Consider the following 18,663-nt stretch of genomic DNA (forward strand, 5'->3'; position numbering starts at 1 on the left):
GGGGCAAGGGAGATGAAGAGAAAAGAAAGCAAAAGAAATGAGTGAGCGTGGAGAGAAAGAAAGATGGAGACGGAAGAGATGAGTTTGAGGCAAAGGAGGAGTTGAAGGGAATGGAAGTTTGCAAATATTATGGGACTTAGAAACCCTATCAACCCATTCATGATTATTATTACAGTATTCTACCGATTAAGGTAGGTTTCCATGGAGTACTATAGAAGTGATCTGGGAGCCTCCCTTCCCTTCCCGCACTGCCTTATTCAATTCACTGTAAGGTCTACCACCTTTCAATCTATCTAAAAAATCCTATTCTTTTCCTTCCCCTCCCTCGTTTCCCTATCATTCTAACCTTTAACACCCTTTTCAACATTCCCTCCCCGATAAATACTCGCTCCATCCATACATTCTGTCTCCTCCGTATCTCATCTAAAAGCTGCCTCTCCTCGCCAACCATATCCAGCACTTCGTCGTTCCTTTTCCTCTCCGTCCATTTCACCCTCTCCATTCTTCTCCATACCCACATCTCGAACGCCTCCAATCTTCTCTCGTCTTCTTTCCTCAATGTCCACGTTTCCACACCGTAGAGAGCTACACTCCAGATCAAACTCTTCACTATCCTTTTCTTTAAACTCTTACATAACGATCCTCTCAGAAGCTCCTTCCTGTTCATGAACGCCTCCTTTGCTAGTGCAATTCGCTTCCTGATGCCCATTCATGATTAAAAAGGCACAAAAAATTCTTTACAACAGCATTGTTAACATACATTCTATCCTTAAATTTTCGGATATATGTTTTTTTAATGAGCTGTTATATTTTAAAATTGACAGCAAGCAACTGAGTCACTTTTTTTCCTTGCTGAGGCCTGGAAATAGACACAACACCGAATAGATATAATCACTGAACTCGCACGTTAAAGCCTGAGACGTGCCAGAATCGTGTAAAATATTATCTTGGGGATCGGGCCGGTGTGGTACCCAGAATATTACCTTCCCGAAATGCTGGACTGCATAAAATCCCGGCACTCGAGTTGAATTTCCACAAACCGCCCACTCCCTGATGTGATGTGGTAAGAGGACATCAACTCCAGGTGTAACACTCCGTCCGTCGGATGGGACGTTAATCAGTGATCACCTTAATCCCTTTCGTCAAGGGAAGGCTAATACCGACGCCGGGTTTCCCTCCACTCTTCCTTCCCGACCGTCCTTATGACCCAAATGACCTAATCTGTCGGTCCTCTCTTCAAAATACCTACCGAACAACTTTCATATACTTTTTAAATGTATTCCCAAGAACCCCGTGTCACAGCACGTAACGGCCGTTCATAGTTTACATCAACAACCAACGTTGAACGTTCACAAACACCCGTGTGGGTCAGAGGCGGGACTCAAACCCCCAACCTTCACTAAGGCCACCAATTTACCTTCACTTTTAATTGCATTAAAAGGCCTTTCTGTGGTTCTCGTAGAATCCCCCCTTCTGAATATAGATAAGCTATACATATATAAGAACGGGCGTGGAGAAAGAAAACAGTTGTATTTTGCAAGGGACGGGTGGGGGCGGGAAATAGGCCTTTGGCCGATGGGACAGGTCAGCTAGAGACGAGGAGCAAAGGTCGAAATCGTAAGATTAAATCCGAGTGAGAGGGGGGAAAGGGAGTGGGTCCCCCCCCACATTCTCCCCGGCCGTCCGGTCTTATATACCCTCGTCTTATATCCCCACCCTCTTCCCCTCGGAATACGATATGCGTTTCGGTGGAAGGCGGTGCAAGGGAGAGGAACAAGGAGAGGAATTACAGCGACGTCCACAGGTGAGGGGGAGGAGCGTAAAACGAGGAGAAACGAGGAGAAGGAATGGGTGGGGGAGTAGAGATTTTGTTGAGAGGCTCGTGAGTATATCCGCTGGACATTTTTCCCTCATTAAGCCCCACCGATGTGGGAATGTCTCCATTGCGCGAGGTAATGTCAATCACCGTGGCGAAACTTCGGTTGAAAAAAAATGGAAAGAAAGGTTAAGAACTAAGATTTGATGCTTCCCCGGTGAATAATGTGGCTAAATTCATCTCGGGATTTCCACTGGGTCAAATAGACTATTTCTGCATTTGACGTTTCGAGCTCCGACTGCGGGCTCATATTCGGGGCTGCTGAATGTCTTTTTGTTTGTTTTTATTAAAATGTCGTCCAAAGTCAAGTGAAGTATTTAACCCGGTGTGATAATACCGACAAACGTTTCCCCACAAGGCCTCAAAACAGCTGATTAAATTAAAATATCGCGTTATAGCATAGAATAAGGTGGTTTCCTTTTATTTTTTTATTGCCTCAATCGAAAGATTATAACTCCTGGAGTACGCATTTCACGCTTTTAGATTTTTAAATGACGATATCTATTTTTCTCGATTAAATGAAAAGTGAAAATTTTCAAGCGCGCGAAAACGCGACGGCTAAGTATGAATGCCGGGAAAAGCCCGTGTGACGTCATTCTGGTTCCCGCTGCCGCAAAGTGAGGTGACCTTGGAGCGAGGCTTTGAGCGCTGATACTATGCAGGTTGCAACGGGGCGATGACATGTGCGCCGCTAGGCGCAGGCTGCTGATGGAGGCTGCTAGCAGGTAGCAGAATACCCTGCTAGCAGGTAGCCCTTGGCTTAATTATGGATTATTAATACCTTATCAAACGAAGGAAACTTTCCGACCATAGGCAGTTTTAATAGGTGATTATTAAAAGATGTTTCCCTGAGCTCTGTGCCACATGCATGCATTGGTAATCTCAGACGGTGTAAAACTCCTATCTACTCGTATATAAACTATGTCCCTGTGACGTCACGTGGAGTGGCATCGCGTGGGCGCCAATCTGGACTTTTTCAAATGCGGTTAAAATTTACCATTGTCATTCGCCTAAACTGGGATTTCTAAAACCAAATAATTTTTATGTTATGAATACACTAATGGTGGGTAACGAATCGCAATCAATGCCTTTCGTTTTCTTTAATGAAGGAAACCACCCTATTGCACCAATTTTCATGCCGGCATTAGCTCGTAAGTCACAAATCTCACCAATCGCTGAGGCGGGAGAGCACGAAAATCTTGAAAAAAGTCTTGCCCTGCCACCCTTTTCTTAACACCTCTCCCGGAATACGATATGCGCGCAGGAGGAGGTGGCTACAAGCGAGACGGACGAGGCAGGGAATTACAGCGGGCAGAGACGACCATCCGGGATGGGTGGGGGTGGACAAGGGAGGAGGAGGGGTGGTGAGAGAGAGAGAGAGGAAAACGTAAAAAAGAAGAGAGAGGGGAAGACATGGGGTGGGGGGCAGATTGTGTTCCGAGGCGGGTGAATGTTTCAAAAGGCGTGAAATCGTCATGAGACATCTGCAAGAGCGCTTCCCGAGGAATCGGGTTCCCATTAGCGCGCGCACAACACATTCCTCCTCCCCCCCAGATATTTTATCCGCGTGTTTTTTCTTTACCATCTCTCTCTCTCCCCGTACAAGAAGCAAGCAGCGAGGGAGCCAATCCAGTATTCATAGACATAATCCTCAAAGTTGAGAACACCTCGTTGCGCGGGGCACGATAATGATTAATTTTGAAGTGATTGGAATGGCATCAAAGCACAAAAGCACCAACTCTGACATGACATCAAAGCGACACTCAGTTGCACATTAAAATCAATGAGGAAGGTAGAATTAGGTTCCAGCGTAGGTAAGCCGAATTTAAGGCTGAAAAGCCCTTCTCACTTCAATGGGCTTGACCCCAAGAATATTTTTTCGCATTAAGAAAGCCGAAAGAAGGCTAAGAATTATATGCATATAAGTTTAACTAGCCTCATAAAGATTGTGTAGTTCACACAGAGGGTTTATCAATAAAGGTTAGCAAATTCTTCGCCAACGTTTCGACAATTAAAGCGCCGTCTTCTTGGCTATTACTCAACCAAATCATTCAAGCAACATTAAAAAGTGAAAGTAGCTATAGAAAAATAATTGGAGAGTAGCATCAAACAAATCTCCGCATTTAAGTCAGGAAATATAGCAACCTTTCTTTCTACAAATTTTTACAAGGTTAGTTTGTAGAGTGCAAAGTAATTATTCCTAAATTAAAATTGAATTCCACAAGGCTAAGGTATCAACAATTCAATGAATCTTCGTATTGTTGACGGATGATAATTATGTCCCCAATTGACAAATTATTACAATATTCTAAAAATGTTATTGTAATCAGATGTTAAAATTTTAATATTATGTAAATGATAAAAATAAGTAATATTTTAATGATTAACCCACAATATAATTAACAATACAATAGATAAGCCTATATACTTGGTGGTGTTCTGTAAATGCATTCATTCTAAATATTTTATTTCCAACAGACAAACGTCGTTAAAATATTATCAGCTCCCACGACACAATCGCAGCCGGGATTGGGTGGGTTTGGAAGTAGAGGTGACAGCTTTTGGTTCCCCAACACGCGTGCAGAATAGGGTGGTTTCCTATTATTTTTTATTGCCTAAATCGAAAGATTATTACTCCTGGATTACGTATTTCACGATTTTAGATTTTTAAATGACGACATCTATTTTTCGCGATTAAATGAAGCGGAATTAATTGAAGAGTAATTTTCAAGGGCGTGAAAACGCGACTGGTAAGTATGAATGCTGGGAAATCGCCGTGTGACGTCATTCTGGTTCCCGCTGTCGCCGTGTGAGGTGACCTTGGGACGAGGCTTTGAGCGCTGATATGATGCAGGCTGCTAGCAGGTAGCAGAGTACCCTGCTAGCAGGTAGCGCTTGGCTTAAATAAGGAATATTAATATTTACCCTATCAAACGAAGAAAACTTTCAGACCTCAGGCACTTTTAATTGGTGATTATTAAGAAATGTCTCCCTGAGCTCTGTGCCTCATGCATGCATTGGTAATCTCAGACGATGTAAAACTCCTATCTTCTCGTATAGAAACTAGGTCCCTGTGACGTCACGTGGAGTGGCATCGCATGGGCGCCAATCTGGCCTTTTTCAAAAAAAAATAATTTGTATATTATGAATACAATAATGGTGGGTAACGAATCGCAATCAATGCCTTGCGTTTTCTTTGATGAAGGAAACTACCCTGCTGGTGGTTCGTCGAAAGGAGTGAAGATTCAGCCACCCTCAAATGCCACCCCTCCTCACTGCAACCCCCGTAACTTCATCCCCCTCCCTCCGCACGCACCCTTCCCATCCGATCGTGAGGAAATCGATCTCATTGCCCGCGTGAGACTACTTATTCCATTCGTCTCCTTCAGGAAGCCCTTACCCTTACACCCACCTCTCCTCCTCTCGTCAGTCCTAACGTAGAGAAAAATTTGCGGCCCAGCTAGCAATTTTGTGAAGAAGTGAGAGAGGCTACGCGAACCAAGATTCTTCAAGATTCAAACACTACGAATGCACGCAGCGAAAATGAAAAAAAAATAAGAAAGGATATTTTAAGTAGGTAGTACAACAAGTACATATTACTCTGGAGGATAAAAATAATTTTTAGCCGCACCAATTTCCAGCAGTAATAATTTTTTCCCGAAAACAAATCCCCCGAATAAAACAATGGTTTCTGCTCTGGCGCCATCAATATTCAATCCAACGCTAACAGCGAGAGGAAGATCAAATTGGGGATTGAGAAAGCACGGGAATATATTTAGGTAAAACCAATGTGAAACTGTGTGAGATTACATTAATTTAATAGCAGAAGTGAGAATTTAAGATGAGTCTAAATGGGAAGTCATGGGAAGTCAATTTCTTAAATTTATTCCAGAGTAATGTTACTGCTGCTGCTGTAACGTCACAATTGAATTCGTAAGGATTCGCGGCTAAATCTAAATTATAGTCCCTGCAGGGGGCTTGTATAAGGGTAGTGTCAGAAGGCCCGGGCCTCACTCTCAGTAATGAAGACGATTTTCAGCAATCGAACTGTCTCCTGCCTGCCGCCTATTGGGCGATCGTAGTATATCCTATCAATCTACTAACTCTATCGTATTTTGTCACTTTTTAAATTTCACATTTTTTCACAATTTCACATTTAATTTTTTTAATATGAAATAAAACGTCTCGCCCATGAAAAATTATGTAAACTAACCATACATAATGATGAACCCCGTCTCCGAAAATATATGAAAACGCCACTGGTCCCTCTAGCAAAACTAACGATGCCTTGAACAAAATAAATATACACAGGTTATATAGAGGACGTGATTCTTGGTCAAAGCTTGTCTCTCTTAAAATCTCTCCTAAATAGCAATTTCACATTATGTCCAAGTGAGGTTATTGCGTTTAAAAAAGTCGAGTGTAAAATCAGCCCTAAAAATATTCAATTTCTCAACTTTGAAATAATTAAAACGCTAAAAAAATATGATAGAGTTGATTGCCAGTTGTTTTCAATTATGACGCGCAGTAATATTTTATTCAATTTTGGTGAAGTAAATTCAAAATAAAAGTAAAACATTTATCGAACTACAAAACTTTTAAAAATAAATAATAAATTATAAAATGTTCAATAAAAATAATTTGAAAAATAAGCATTTAATTTGAGATTATTTAACACATGGCATTCGGACGCAACCTAATATGTTCGCTAAACCAAGAGGAAACCTTGAACATTTTGAGTGAACTAAGTCCTGAGCTCAGTGGCTGAACTTACTGGAACACTTCTAGTGCCATATCGTCGTCCGCGGTTTCAATACATAAAATTCTTCAAAGATTTAATTGGGTTGTCAATCAAAATCAACCCTCGTGTCGGCGGAGGCACGAAATTCAACCTTTTTTCCCCCGTCTTCCATTCGTGATCTCTTTTCCTGCTTTCGTTCGAGTGAGAGCCTTAAAACCCGAAGAAAACACCAACCCCTATGACCCCCACCCACTCCCGGCGAGAGAAAAGAATAGCAAGACCTTTTCATCGCCGTCTTGCGTTCCAAAGCACAAAACAAAAACTTCCTCATTTCACCCACTGCCATCGCCTCTCTGCCCATTTCCCCCGACGAAAGATAGACCCCGTACCACGCGCTATATGGCTCCGATGAGAAGAGACTCCACCCGCCCTCCCCCACCCCCGAAAATTGCCCCGCGCCCCCTCGCACTAAACACCCACCAAAGCCCAAAAAAAAACTTTCTTCTTTCCTTGGCCCGGCAGCGCCAGCACGGATATAGGGCGGTAACGGTGGCGATAACTACCATTACGATCTTTTTACCAGTAATCGCTCATGGTCAATTTTTTAATAAATATAAATGCATTCATACTAATGTAACTGATTAAGAGCTGACATTTCATGAATTTCATTTTTTAAACTACAGAAATCCCACACGAGTGCCGAATATGAAGGGTTCATAGTCTGTATAGCCGCGAGCGCCAAGGGGAGGAAAGGACCGATTCAGCTAGTTGGCAGGCCCTTGCGCCACCTAGCTGCGCGATACAATACAACTATAACGAAACTAGTTCAACTATGAAACTATAATGCAGTCCTCGCCAGTAATCATTTTCCTTATGTACATTATAACTGGCGTATTTTCCTTTCGTAGCTTCATAGGTACCTGCCAAATATTCTATTCGGCATTAGAATCCGTTGAAATCCGTGAAACTTTGAAATCTAATTATACTTATTCTTTAGTAACTACTGCCTCCTAAATACACTCATTTTTACAGGTACATAATTGATTAAAAATTGAAAATGTTAACCGCAACAGAAAAGCCCATTTCATTTTCCGCATTCTCTTATATCTCTGCACCAGCCCAATTTCTTCCCCTTGAACTCCGCCCCCACTGAAACCCTCCCTCCCGCACCCCCAGCTCCACGCGCAAGCCTCCCCCTGGCACCCTCCCCCTTCGAGATGACGTCGCGAGGTAAAGAAATAATCACAACAAAACCGCCGCCGAATATCGTGATCGAAACAATTTTCCTGCTCCCCCGCCGATAACGATTGGCGGGCTCAGTAAGTGAGAGTCGCTCGTGAGATGTCGGGAGGAAAAGACGGCTGGGTTCGGAGTCATAGCGCACGGCAATGAACGCGAAATTTTCATTTAAACTGATTTTTTAAGTGTTATATATTTCATTTTTTTACCAAAGTCCCATCCCATATACTAAAAATACCGATTTAGATGAAAACTTTCTCGGGATTCCCACTGGGTGTGGTATTGAGTTAGTTCTCCCAACGCGTTGCAACGCGTTGAAACGTTTCAATGGCTGAGTATGCCATCGTCTTCAGGGGTTTACTCTTAATGGTACTTTTTTACGGTACTTATTTATTTATTCATATCTCTGGTTGCCGTTATTGCTGTGTGCGGATGTAGCGATTAATTATGGCATTTCAGGCACTGCTCAGTTGGAGGCCCTTATCTTTGTTTAAGCTCATCTCCTCAAGGCTAATAGCAATTGCCTCCTTCACAATTCTATCCCAATAGTTATTAGTGCGGCACAAAACCTTCGTATTTTTGAAGTCCATCCTACGACCGAGGTCCAAGCAATGCTCCGCTACCGCCGATTTTAGCGGATAAAACAGGAGTATGCATCTTTCATTCCCGGTAAGACGTTTTTCGATTGTGCGGCCAGTTTCCCCAATGTAAACGTGACCGCACTCACACGGACGCTGTACACTCCCGAGGTTTTGAGGCCCAAGTCTCAAGTTTTGAGGCTCAAGTTCTATTGCATCACTATTCAACACGGTCTTTTTAATGCTACTTGGATGTCGCGTTGGCTGTATCCATTCTTTCTACATGCGGACTTAAGGTGTACTATTTCTTGGTTCAAGTGAGCCCCATCTGATATGATACCGATTTTATCCCCTTTTATGAGCTCAGAAACAAATATATTCCCACATTGGTAGGACATGGCGAGGGAAATAACCGCCACCAAAATAGCAACGCATAGAATAAAATTGCAAAATAACGAGGACACAATGGTATTATGTTTGGAAGATGCGAACAATAACTAAGGTCATTTGTGCCACGACGGAAGGGTATCGAAGGATGGGTGGAGAGAAACCCGGCGTCGGTATTAGCCTGCTCTTAACGAAAGGCGCCAAGGGAACACAACAGCTTAACATCCCATCCGACGGACGGAGTGTTGCGCTTGAAATATTCTCCGCACAATATTCAAGCAGGAATCGGGCAGTCTCTGAAAATTCTCTGCCACCGTCGGGATTTGAACCCGAGCCCACGGGGTGGGAAGCCAATACCTTAGCCACTACACCAACCCGATCCTCCGGCGAAGAGAGAAGAAACAGACATGGATGTAAGAGAAAGAAAGACGGACAGACATTCAAATGGAAAAAGGTGTCCAGAAATAAGTCATCCCAGAATATTTTACACGAACAGAAACCGTTTCATAGTTTTGATTACTTCTCGTCTCCGTAATTACGGATGATATTCTTAAAGCTACTGGAAAGATACAAAAAGGTAAGGAATGTACCTCTACACTGTAAGGAATACACCTTTTGAACTAATTTTGTCTTAAAAAATGGAGAAAATTTTGACGGATCCAAAAATCAAGGCATATTCTGCATTAGACTTTCGAATAAATTCGGTGACAATTCAAAGCGATAAAATTTATAAATTTTGAAAAATATAATTAAAACCTATCTATAAAGAAAGCGCTGCACGAAGTGCAAAAAATTAAAAAAAACGGCTAGTAGAACTAATTGTAATAAAATTGTAAGAAGTTGATGGTCACTGATAACGGCAAGAAGGTGAATTTCGAAAACGAATTAAACTGCTAAAACGTCCGGACGAGGGAAGGCGGATGGTAACTGGGAAACAGGTAACTTGGAGACGCGGTGGGAATGAAAGATGCAAAGAGGAACAGGAGGGAGAGGGGGTGGGGGTGAGTGGGCAGGGGGGTTGGAAGGAGGGGAAGGGAGCAAGAAGCAGTGGAGGGGAGGGAAGCCACACAAGCGAGAGTGTAAGGAGGAGGAGCAAGCAGCTCCGGAGACAAGGAAAGAGTCGGATAAAAGAAACACGGGTTTTGCATTAAGAATGTCTTAATCTCTTCACCTCTGGCCGGAGATTACCGTGGTGAAACCTTTATGAAGTGGACTGGGGGGGGGGGGGTGAGGGTGGAGGGGCACGGCGAGATGAGATGGTTCAGACAGTGGAGTGGGCTCGTAGCAACGGTGTAAAGGGTGGCGCTCAAGTGGTCGCGAGTGAGGAGGAGCCAAGAAGCTCGGAAGCGGTGCACTTTGGCTGGACAATATTCAACGCCATGAAATAATGGATTACATTATTTCCATAAATGGATATAAAATTTTAATATACGAGGACACGTCATGACTATCATCAGGGCGCTTCGAAACAGAAAACAATGACATTATTCGAGCTCAATAGTCATAAATAGAATTTGACTTAAACGAGGCTCCAAGTCACGCATAAAATTGACTTTTTTGTCCCGCAATTTAAACTGGAAGTGAAAAAAACCTTACCAACGTTAGTCTCTTTAGGGTTCTTTCAATATCTGGATTGATTAAATAATCTTCCGAGTTCTTAACTACAAGAAAAAAAACTTACATTTCACTCTAATAGCCACGAATTCTCTTTCACACCTTACACAGTAGAATAATATATAAAATGAAGAACCATGCTCTTAGGAGTAAAAACGGAAAGGAGTAAAACCTTAAGGACCATACCGTATCACGAGGATATAACATATCGCTCAACAATAAGCATGGAAAATATCAACCGAACCACCTAGGCATTAAAGGCGTGATTCATAGAATCAGTGGCGCAGCGAGGGGGTGTTTTGGAGGATAAACCCCCCCCCCCCAGAGCTCAGAAAATTTTTGAAATTATTCCATTGTACTTGATTGGATTGATATTACTATTAGAATGGTGTAAGGATAATTAAAATATCCCTCAAAAAGCCATTACACTCGCCATTTTGAACCATTTATCTAAAAATTCCGCAATTTACTAATCTCGCACCTACCGCTTATCCTGGTGGGTATTCCGTACCCACACACACCCCGGTACTAGTTGCACCTTAATCCCCCCCCCAGCCTTAATTCCTAGCTGCGCCCCTGCATAGAATAAATACAAATTTCACTTCTTCGATCTCGCGGAGATTAATTGGTGACTTAATAGATAATAGGCTCCATTCAAGCATCCGTTTCTGTTATCCTTGGAGAACGGCAATTTATTTATAACCCGGGCGATAGAAAAGAATGTCCCAATCGAGAGCCTTGGAGAAGCCTAAAGTGGAAGCTAAAACAATGGATAATCCGATTAAAAATTGTAAGGAGGTCCCATGAGAATAATTCCATCTAATTGGAAGAAAAGGGTTAAAATCTGGTGAGCGAGGGGAGGAGCAGCAAGGAAGGAATACACCCCTTTACCCTTCAGTCAAACAAGGGACGAGAAGACCTCCGCAGCAGGCGACGCCAAAAGCAACCCTTCCTCCCCAAAACTGAATCCTACCGCGTCGCCGACTTATTTTCAGTCAGCCGTCGAGGGCAACACTTGCCTAAATTCGCTGCGCAGCACAAGGCCCTCAACGAGGCGATGACATCTTCTTGACGAGCGTTTGAAGTCGGGATGCTGGGAGGTGGGGAAAAATCGAGACATTAGAAGATAAAAGTGGACCTTTAAGCCCCTTACGGAAGGTAGTTGGAAGGCACTTTGAGAAAGAGAGAGATTCCTGTAAACAAGCGGGTTGCGGAAAAAGTTGAGGATAACAAGGGCGAGATGCCCGCGGGGCATCGAAGGGGTGGGCGGAAGACGAAACGAGTCGATTCGCTGCGTAGTTATTTACGAGATTAGCCGTTAAACCTCGATCCAATACTTCCCTGTCTTCGAGGGATTAAACCATAAGAGCGGAGGGTCTCTTAGAAGAGGTCTTAATTGCGACCAATGACCATCGCTTGATTCGAAGGTTCATAATAACTTCAAAGTAATCGGGCAATTATCCGAAATTACGTTATATAAATTCAATTTTTCAATCATAAGAACGAAAAGATCATTAGAAAAAAATAATAAGTGAAGATTAATTGCAATGCAGTCAAAATGGAATATCAACGTTACTTTGGTTATATGAAACTATCCAACACAGAAAAAAATCGAAATATTTAGTTTTCAAGAAAAGCAGAAGGAACACAACAAATAGAAGAGTTCGACATCGCATCAGAAGAACAACCAAATCTGAAAGTGCATTTCAATAGAAAAAGAGAATATGCTCGCGAAAATATCAGCACAAAACCACTCGCGTGCACCTTGTCGATAGACATTTAAATAGGTGTGGGAGGCTGGGAAGAAGAGTCCATGGATCATGGACGTCTCTTGCCTAGAGAGAGAGTTTGTTTGTTAATAAAAGAGTCCATTTCACAACGTTAAGCACACTGCGTAAGTCCATTCTCCGTAGTAGTATATGGAATGCACTCAAAGGAAGAAGCTTTTCAGTGTACCTCTTGCAGTGCCCAGCGATTGCATAATAAGAGTCATTCGTTGCAATATTTATTAATATTACTTTTTCGGGATTATTTTCTATCACTATTATATTTAATACCCTGATATAAAAGTGAATGTGCCCGTATCGCATCCACACGCTTGCCGCGTCACCGTACTCTCCGCCGCAGCCGGCTAGAACAGGAGTCGACCGCACGCTCGAAAAAACGATGTAAAATTCGGGGTTGCAAGTTGGTGCAATATTTTACTGTAGATTCACAATGTAGAATCTTCATAGAATGACGTGGTATCAGAAGTCGGCGGAAGTATCTACTTTTTCTCTACGTTAATGCAAAAAATTGGCTGAAAAAAGGCACCGCCATTTTGTTATATATCTATAGTTAATGACGAAACAAAATCTTTTAAAACACTACAAATGTAAGTAAAAAGTGTTTATTAAGATTGTATAACAGTTTTCTCGAGTAAAACATTAATGAAACCACTGCACGAGGACAAAGTAGGCTATTTTCAGAAAAATCGAGGGAGGTCGTTTTTCGCTAAATTTGTTCAACTTTGTCCTCAAATATATCGTTAATGTGAAGGCACAGGAAAGAGATAATCCGGAAAGTTATGCACAACTTATTTTAAAATATGTATGCGAAGTTTCATCTTCCTAGCTAAAAAATATCGTTTCAGGTTTTCGCCAGCTTTTTTCGATTCTAGCCCCGCTGTAGGGCGTTCCGCATTGGTTAAAGGCCGTCAGGAGTGTAACCCCGCGAGACCGCCCCGTGTACTAGTTTCCAATGTGTAATCAAACAATAATTCTGGCTTTAAATACGCAGCTCGATTGCAATAACATATAGCTGCACACAGCATCCCATCAAAATCGATCCCTATAATATTTTAGCATTGCTCTTTTCAGTGCCAAAATATCTCGACAAAAACAATAACTCATGATTTACGACCCCATACGATTCAGGTTACTAGTCCGGATATTACCTTCACTCAGGCAGTGATTTTACTAATGCTGTAAGTGAAACATTTTTCCGCAAATGAGTTTTGCTTCCAGAAGGGATTTATGAGAAGTACATGGACAGTTCAGTGGAGAAGTTCAATGGACGAATGATTAGTTTTTGCAACTGCTGATAAAACTGGAAACGCTTTCTTTTGATACGTGATCGACTACCCTATTTCGATCATTTTGAAGATAAACGACTCCCAAGACTTTATTTAAAAGATTTCTTCTCTACATGTGTAAGACGTCGAGAGAAGTTATACTAGCAAGCATGTGATATATATTAAGTTTTTTCACGGTCAGTGTATATTTGAAACCCCATAGAACTCAGTGATGCCGCTAAGAAAAAGATAAATTGAGGTTTTTAACTAAAACATTCATGCCCTCTTATATCGATCATAAATAGTATGGCAACAACATATCTGAAGTATAAATTTCAATACACAATTTATTTATTATCAATTTCCCCTTAAACAGCACATGACGGCCTTTTACAAAGAGGGTTTCCAATATTAACAAAGTTCCATCCAAACATCCAAACATCCATGCCCTGGATAGGGATCACCTACCCAGGCGGGATTCGAACCCACGACCTTCGGCTTGGCAGGCGAGGACTTTACCCCACCGCCACCGAGGCCGGAGACAAAACAGCTCATGGTTCAAATCTACCTACTGCAGACGTGAAATCGTACTCACTTTCTTCAATGGCGTATTGTATACTGTATGTAATTGTATGCTGATTCGAGGCTACACTGGATTTGAAAGGGGATAATATCGCAAAATGGTCATTACAAATTAGGCCACCCTCATTTGAAGATTCATCTCACAAACGTATTCATTCTTAGCTATTCGAGACTCAAATCCCCGATGGCGGCGCTGAAAGCAGTGACTTAATTTGCCAACATGGCTGACGCATCGAGGATATTGTTGTGATGATAACATAGGCATAATAGGATGAATCGTCGAACCACTGCGAAAATCAAAGTAGAAAATATCAAGGAAGATTTTTTTTGGCTTTGAGGAGATATTTCAATTCTCACGGGCAACGACAAACAACAGTTAAGATTAAGGTATTAATAAATTTTAGCTGAAATATCCTCTACTATCTGACGGACATTATCTAAGGGTTCCTAATGATCATAAATGAGTGACTGCGATTAAAAACATTATTATTAGCAGGCTAGAAAAGAAAAAGTGCAACACATCAGTTACCCAATGTGCATTAAACAAGCAAACCACCGTCCCAGTAAATGATGAATTGTAGCGATGAATGAAAACTAAAAAGCATTTTATATGAATATGAATGCATCAAATATATTACTTACGCCGTTATGATACCAAAAAGATAACTAGAAAAATCGGTAAATTCCCAGAAATACCAATGATTTGTCAACGTGGTTTCCTAAGGGAACTGGTTGGTATCCTCGTAGCTCTAATTTCGAATTTGGCCAGTAGTTGGCGTATTGCTTGTCTAGATCCTCGAAATCCGCTATTTTAGCTAGCGTATTCATTTCAGCGTACTCACCGAATGGATGGTAGATGTCTCCGTTGGCCATGGCGTCGGCTGTTCCTCGGAGGTCGACGCCGGGAGGCGATCCTCCCTCCCACTCCCTGGCAGCCGCGCCCTCCGACGCCTCGTCCTCCGCACCCTTGGCCTCAGCCGCGCCCCCTAGCACTCCACTGGGCTCCTCCTCGCCTTCCTCCACACCCGCCTCGCCCTCGCGATCATCCTCTTCCTCCTCGTCTCCTGGTTGAGAGAAGAAGACAACATGTAAATGAACGCAGGCTGCATGGCGACTAGATGAGTGTAGAATGTGATGTCACAGCCTTTCTTTTTTCTTCTCAGACAATAATAATCATTTATAATCTTTAGAGCTTTATTTCCTCTCCTCCATCCAAAAATGGCTCTCTTACTAACAATCCCCTGTTTAATTCAAACTTTATACTTCACGACCCCTTATTATATATATATATTTTTTTTTATATCACGAGATGTGGGTCAAATCCCCTGTTTACTCTCCCATCACCATAGCGCCCTCAACTCCAAAACACCAATATAAACACAAATACGCATACAAATAAAAATACAATTCAAACGTCAATGCATAATCAATCACGCCAAACATCATGGACACGACGTTACAAGAATACTCCGAACGCACTGTGAGAGAAACAACCAAAGAAAGAGGACTCTTCCGTAGGTCGCTAGACGTGTCATCACCCACCACACTAGGTGGGTTTAGGGAGGGGAACGTGCGATGTATGAATGAAAAATGTATGAAAACCAAAAAAAAAATAGAGGTCATTCAATTCTTTAGGGTTACCATACATTCAAAAATCTAATTTCTTAGAAAAAATAAGCTTTAATAAAAAAAAACAAATTATATATCAATAAAAATAGGATGAAAAATTATTAAACGAAAAGAAAAACTAGTAATTTTCGAAATTTCCCTTCCCATCATGAAAAATGTATGAAAACCTAAAAAAATGGGGTCATTCAATTTTTTAGGGTTACCATTCATACAAAAATCTAATTTATTAGAAAAAATAAGCTTTAATAAGAATGCAAATTATGTATCAATATAAATAGGATGAAAAATTATGACACGAAATCCCCCTCCCCACGACGCTTAAAAAATAAACAAGATTCATAATACGGTTAAAATTACATTCGTTTTTTTTTAGTGCACTACGGAGCCTCAGAACACAATCATGATAACTTTCATCTTAAAATACAGAGAATATTTCGTACAGTAATTGTTGCATGTTGTTTTTAATCTCAAATATGATAGGACTGTTTGCCTGTGACACCCTTGTGTCTTCTGCTTTAAGAAAAAAATCCTGGATCCGCCCTAGCCCACCACGAAACTAGGGACGATGGCTAAATAATCAAAAACAGTAATTTCCGAAAGCACTATTGTTGGGTTATTTGAATTCAGATGTTACATTATGCAAATCGATGACCGTTTGGACAATATTTGCCTCGGAGTTCAGGAATCACTTCGCTTATAGCTTTCAAAATGCACGAATAAAAATTTGATACCATCAGTTAGCATTTTACTAAGATTTCTCGGATGATTTCTGAAACACTTCTGTCTTTATTGCAAATAATCATTTGCTTAACTTTGTCAATTTTGTTATCACTCGTTTTTTTATAACGCCTGTTTAAAAAAGGTCATTGATTTCTAGAGTGATAAAAATCGCCATAAATAGAAATTTATTAAGAATAGTATTTTGAGCGTAACGCAAATTTGACAGGCTAATTATTTCTCATTAGAAATTCAGCAAAATTAACCGAAGGCATTAGAGTGTCATTTCCATCCCATATTCCATTCAGAATTAAACCGTAAAATACGGCATAAAGAAAAAAACTTCTACAAGTACGATCAAATATCCACCGACTTGAGAACAGCAGTAAATATTCCAAAAAGAAAAAAAAACAATATTCACCAATTCAGCTTGCTTAGAGTGTACAAGAGTTAGTATCCCCATCCTACCGCATGTTAGCAAGGAATGTGGTTTTCCCCTTGAGTAATATGCAGATATGCTTCACGGGCAGACATCCGAGTGAATAGCTCCATTTGCAATATTTCGGCAGCTCGTTCTGCTATCGTCAACAAGGGGAGAAGATTGTCTACGCCTGAGAAATAGTCGCAATATACTAGGGAGGGTCGGATCGGATACCTCGGATCCAAATATCCGCGGATATTGCCCTTCATCGGATACATCGGATCCAAAGTCACGGAAGACATCGGATCTGGATCCTAAATTTTGAATAATAGCTTCAGTGAATGCAATTCCCCATAAGGGTGGAAAGAGTACCGATTCTCTCTTCGACTGCGCCGTCGCGTGCGATTCTTGTCCTACTCATGAACCGTTTTGTTTGAAAGCTCTCTCAGGGGTTACGTAGCAGAATTTCAGCCGTGGAAAATAAAAAAGGCAAAATACGACTGGCACATAGTGTGACCCTTCCCAAGGGATTGAACAATCATCGGGGGAATCTCAGCGTAAGGAATTTGAAAATGCATTTGGATCCGAAAGTATCCGATCCGAATGATCCAGCTGCGAAAATCAAGGATCCAATCCGAATCCGGATCCGAAAAAAATCCTGGATCCGTACATCCCTACCATATATATAAGACGTCGACGCACTGCACCCCTGAATGCGGTAGCAGAGACACCTGCCGAAACGTTGCAGATGTCTCGTTGAAAGCCCGAGAAGAAGTTCGGCTAGGAGTTGCTTCTTCCAAATAGTATTTTCAGACTAGCGGACTTCAATACTTCACAGAAAAAGCCGATATCCAGCACCTCCACCAGGATAATTCCAGTATTGCAATTCTAATAAAAGGCCTGTTTACATGATATACAAACACGTACGAGTTAATGTCTGATTGTAGGAATGATTTTGGTGGACCGGAACGGAACATGTACGAATGCATGGACCGAATTAGGAGTTCTATTTTCTGGTCATGCATTCGCACAATTCAAGTGGTTATACAGAGCATTTTGGAGTCCATTCTCGCGGTCAAACATTGAGACATTACGTGTTAATGTATCGTGTAACCAGGCCCATACATGGAATTTTGACATGACTTCCACATGAAATCATCGGCAATAATACATGGTTCAATCTTTATAAGGGTCTGAGTAGCTGCTACCAATATTTAAAAAGTCATCAATTCGAAAAAGAATAATAATTCATTTAATAAATTCAAAACAAGCCCGCGTAATTCTATTTATTTCATCAGCCGCTCGTCCATGGCTACCAATGCGTTCGTTTTCACTGAAATGCATTATTTGGCTGCAAAGGCGGCGAGATAATTGAAGGGACGTAAATTACAACGGTTGGAAAAATAAATCATTTCAATTCTACTCCAGCAAACATGATAGTGACCGTAAAATAATTGGTCTCTCTATTTTTGTTTGTGTGCCGGTCGAAAAGAGTGAAACTCCCACGAAATATAAAAGCAATAACGATTTGAATCAAAAAAAAGTTTTGATGGACACCGTATTAAGTGATGCATGCAAAATATGACGAGAGTTGAAAATAGTGTGTTTTAATATTTATTCCGCCGTATTCCACGCAGTCAAATTCTATCACAGTCAATTATTTCACCACAGTCTGGCAGGAATAGGTCAACACCTCCGGGCATTATGAATAATTTAAAAGCTGTGCCAACTCAGGAGCAAAAATATTATTTTACGTCTGAATTAGACAAATCCGTGATACAATAAAATTTACATACATGCTGGCATTCATTACTGTTCATTGGCTTC

At 41.4% G+C, this 18,663-nt stretch overlaps 1 protein-coding gene across 1 annotated transcript in view; it reads right to left on the minus strand.

The window, feature by feature from the left end:
• Nucleotides 1–15,251, minus strand: part of LOC124154376 (zinc finger protein 423) — a 721,523-nt gene extending 706,272 nt beyond the window's left edge. Inside the window, exon 1 of the mRNA XM_046528063.1 lies at nucleotides 14,912–15,251. Within this exon, the coding sequence (XP_046384019.1) occupies nucleotides 14,912–14,942 (31 nt within the window). The 5' untranslated portion in view covers nucleotides 14,943–15,251. The remainder of the gene's footprint in view (nucleotides 1–14,911) is intronic.
• Nucleotides 15,252–18,663: the final 3,412 nt, after the last annotated feature.

The sequence above is a fragment of the Ischnura elegans genome, chromosome 1 (assembly GCF_921293095.1).
Source record: "Ischnura elegans chromosome 1, ioIscEleg1.1, whole genome shotgun sequence".
Taxonomy (NCBI): domain Eukaryota; kingdom Metazoa; phylum Arthropoda; class Insecta; order Odonata; family Coenagrionidae; genus Ischnura; species Ischnura elegans.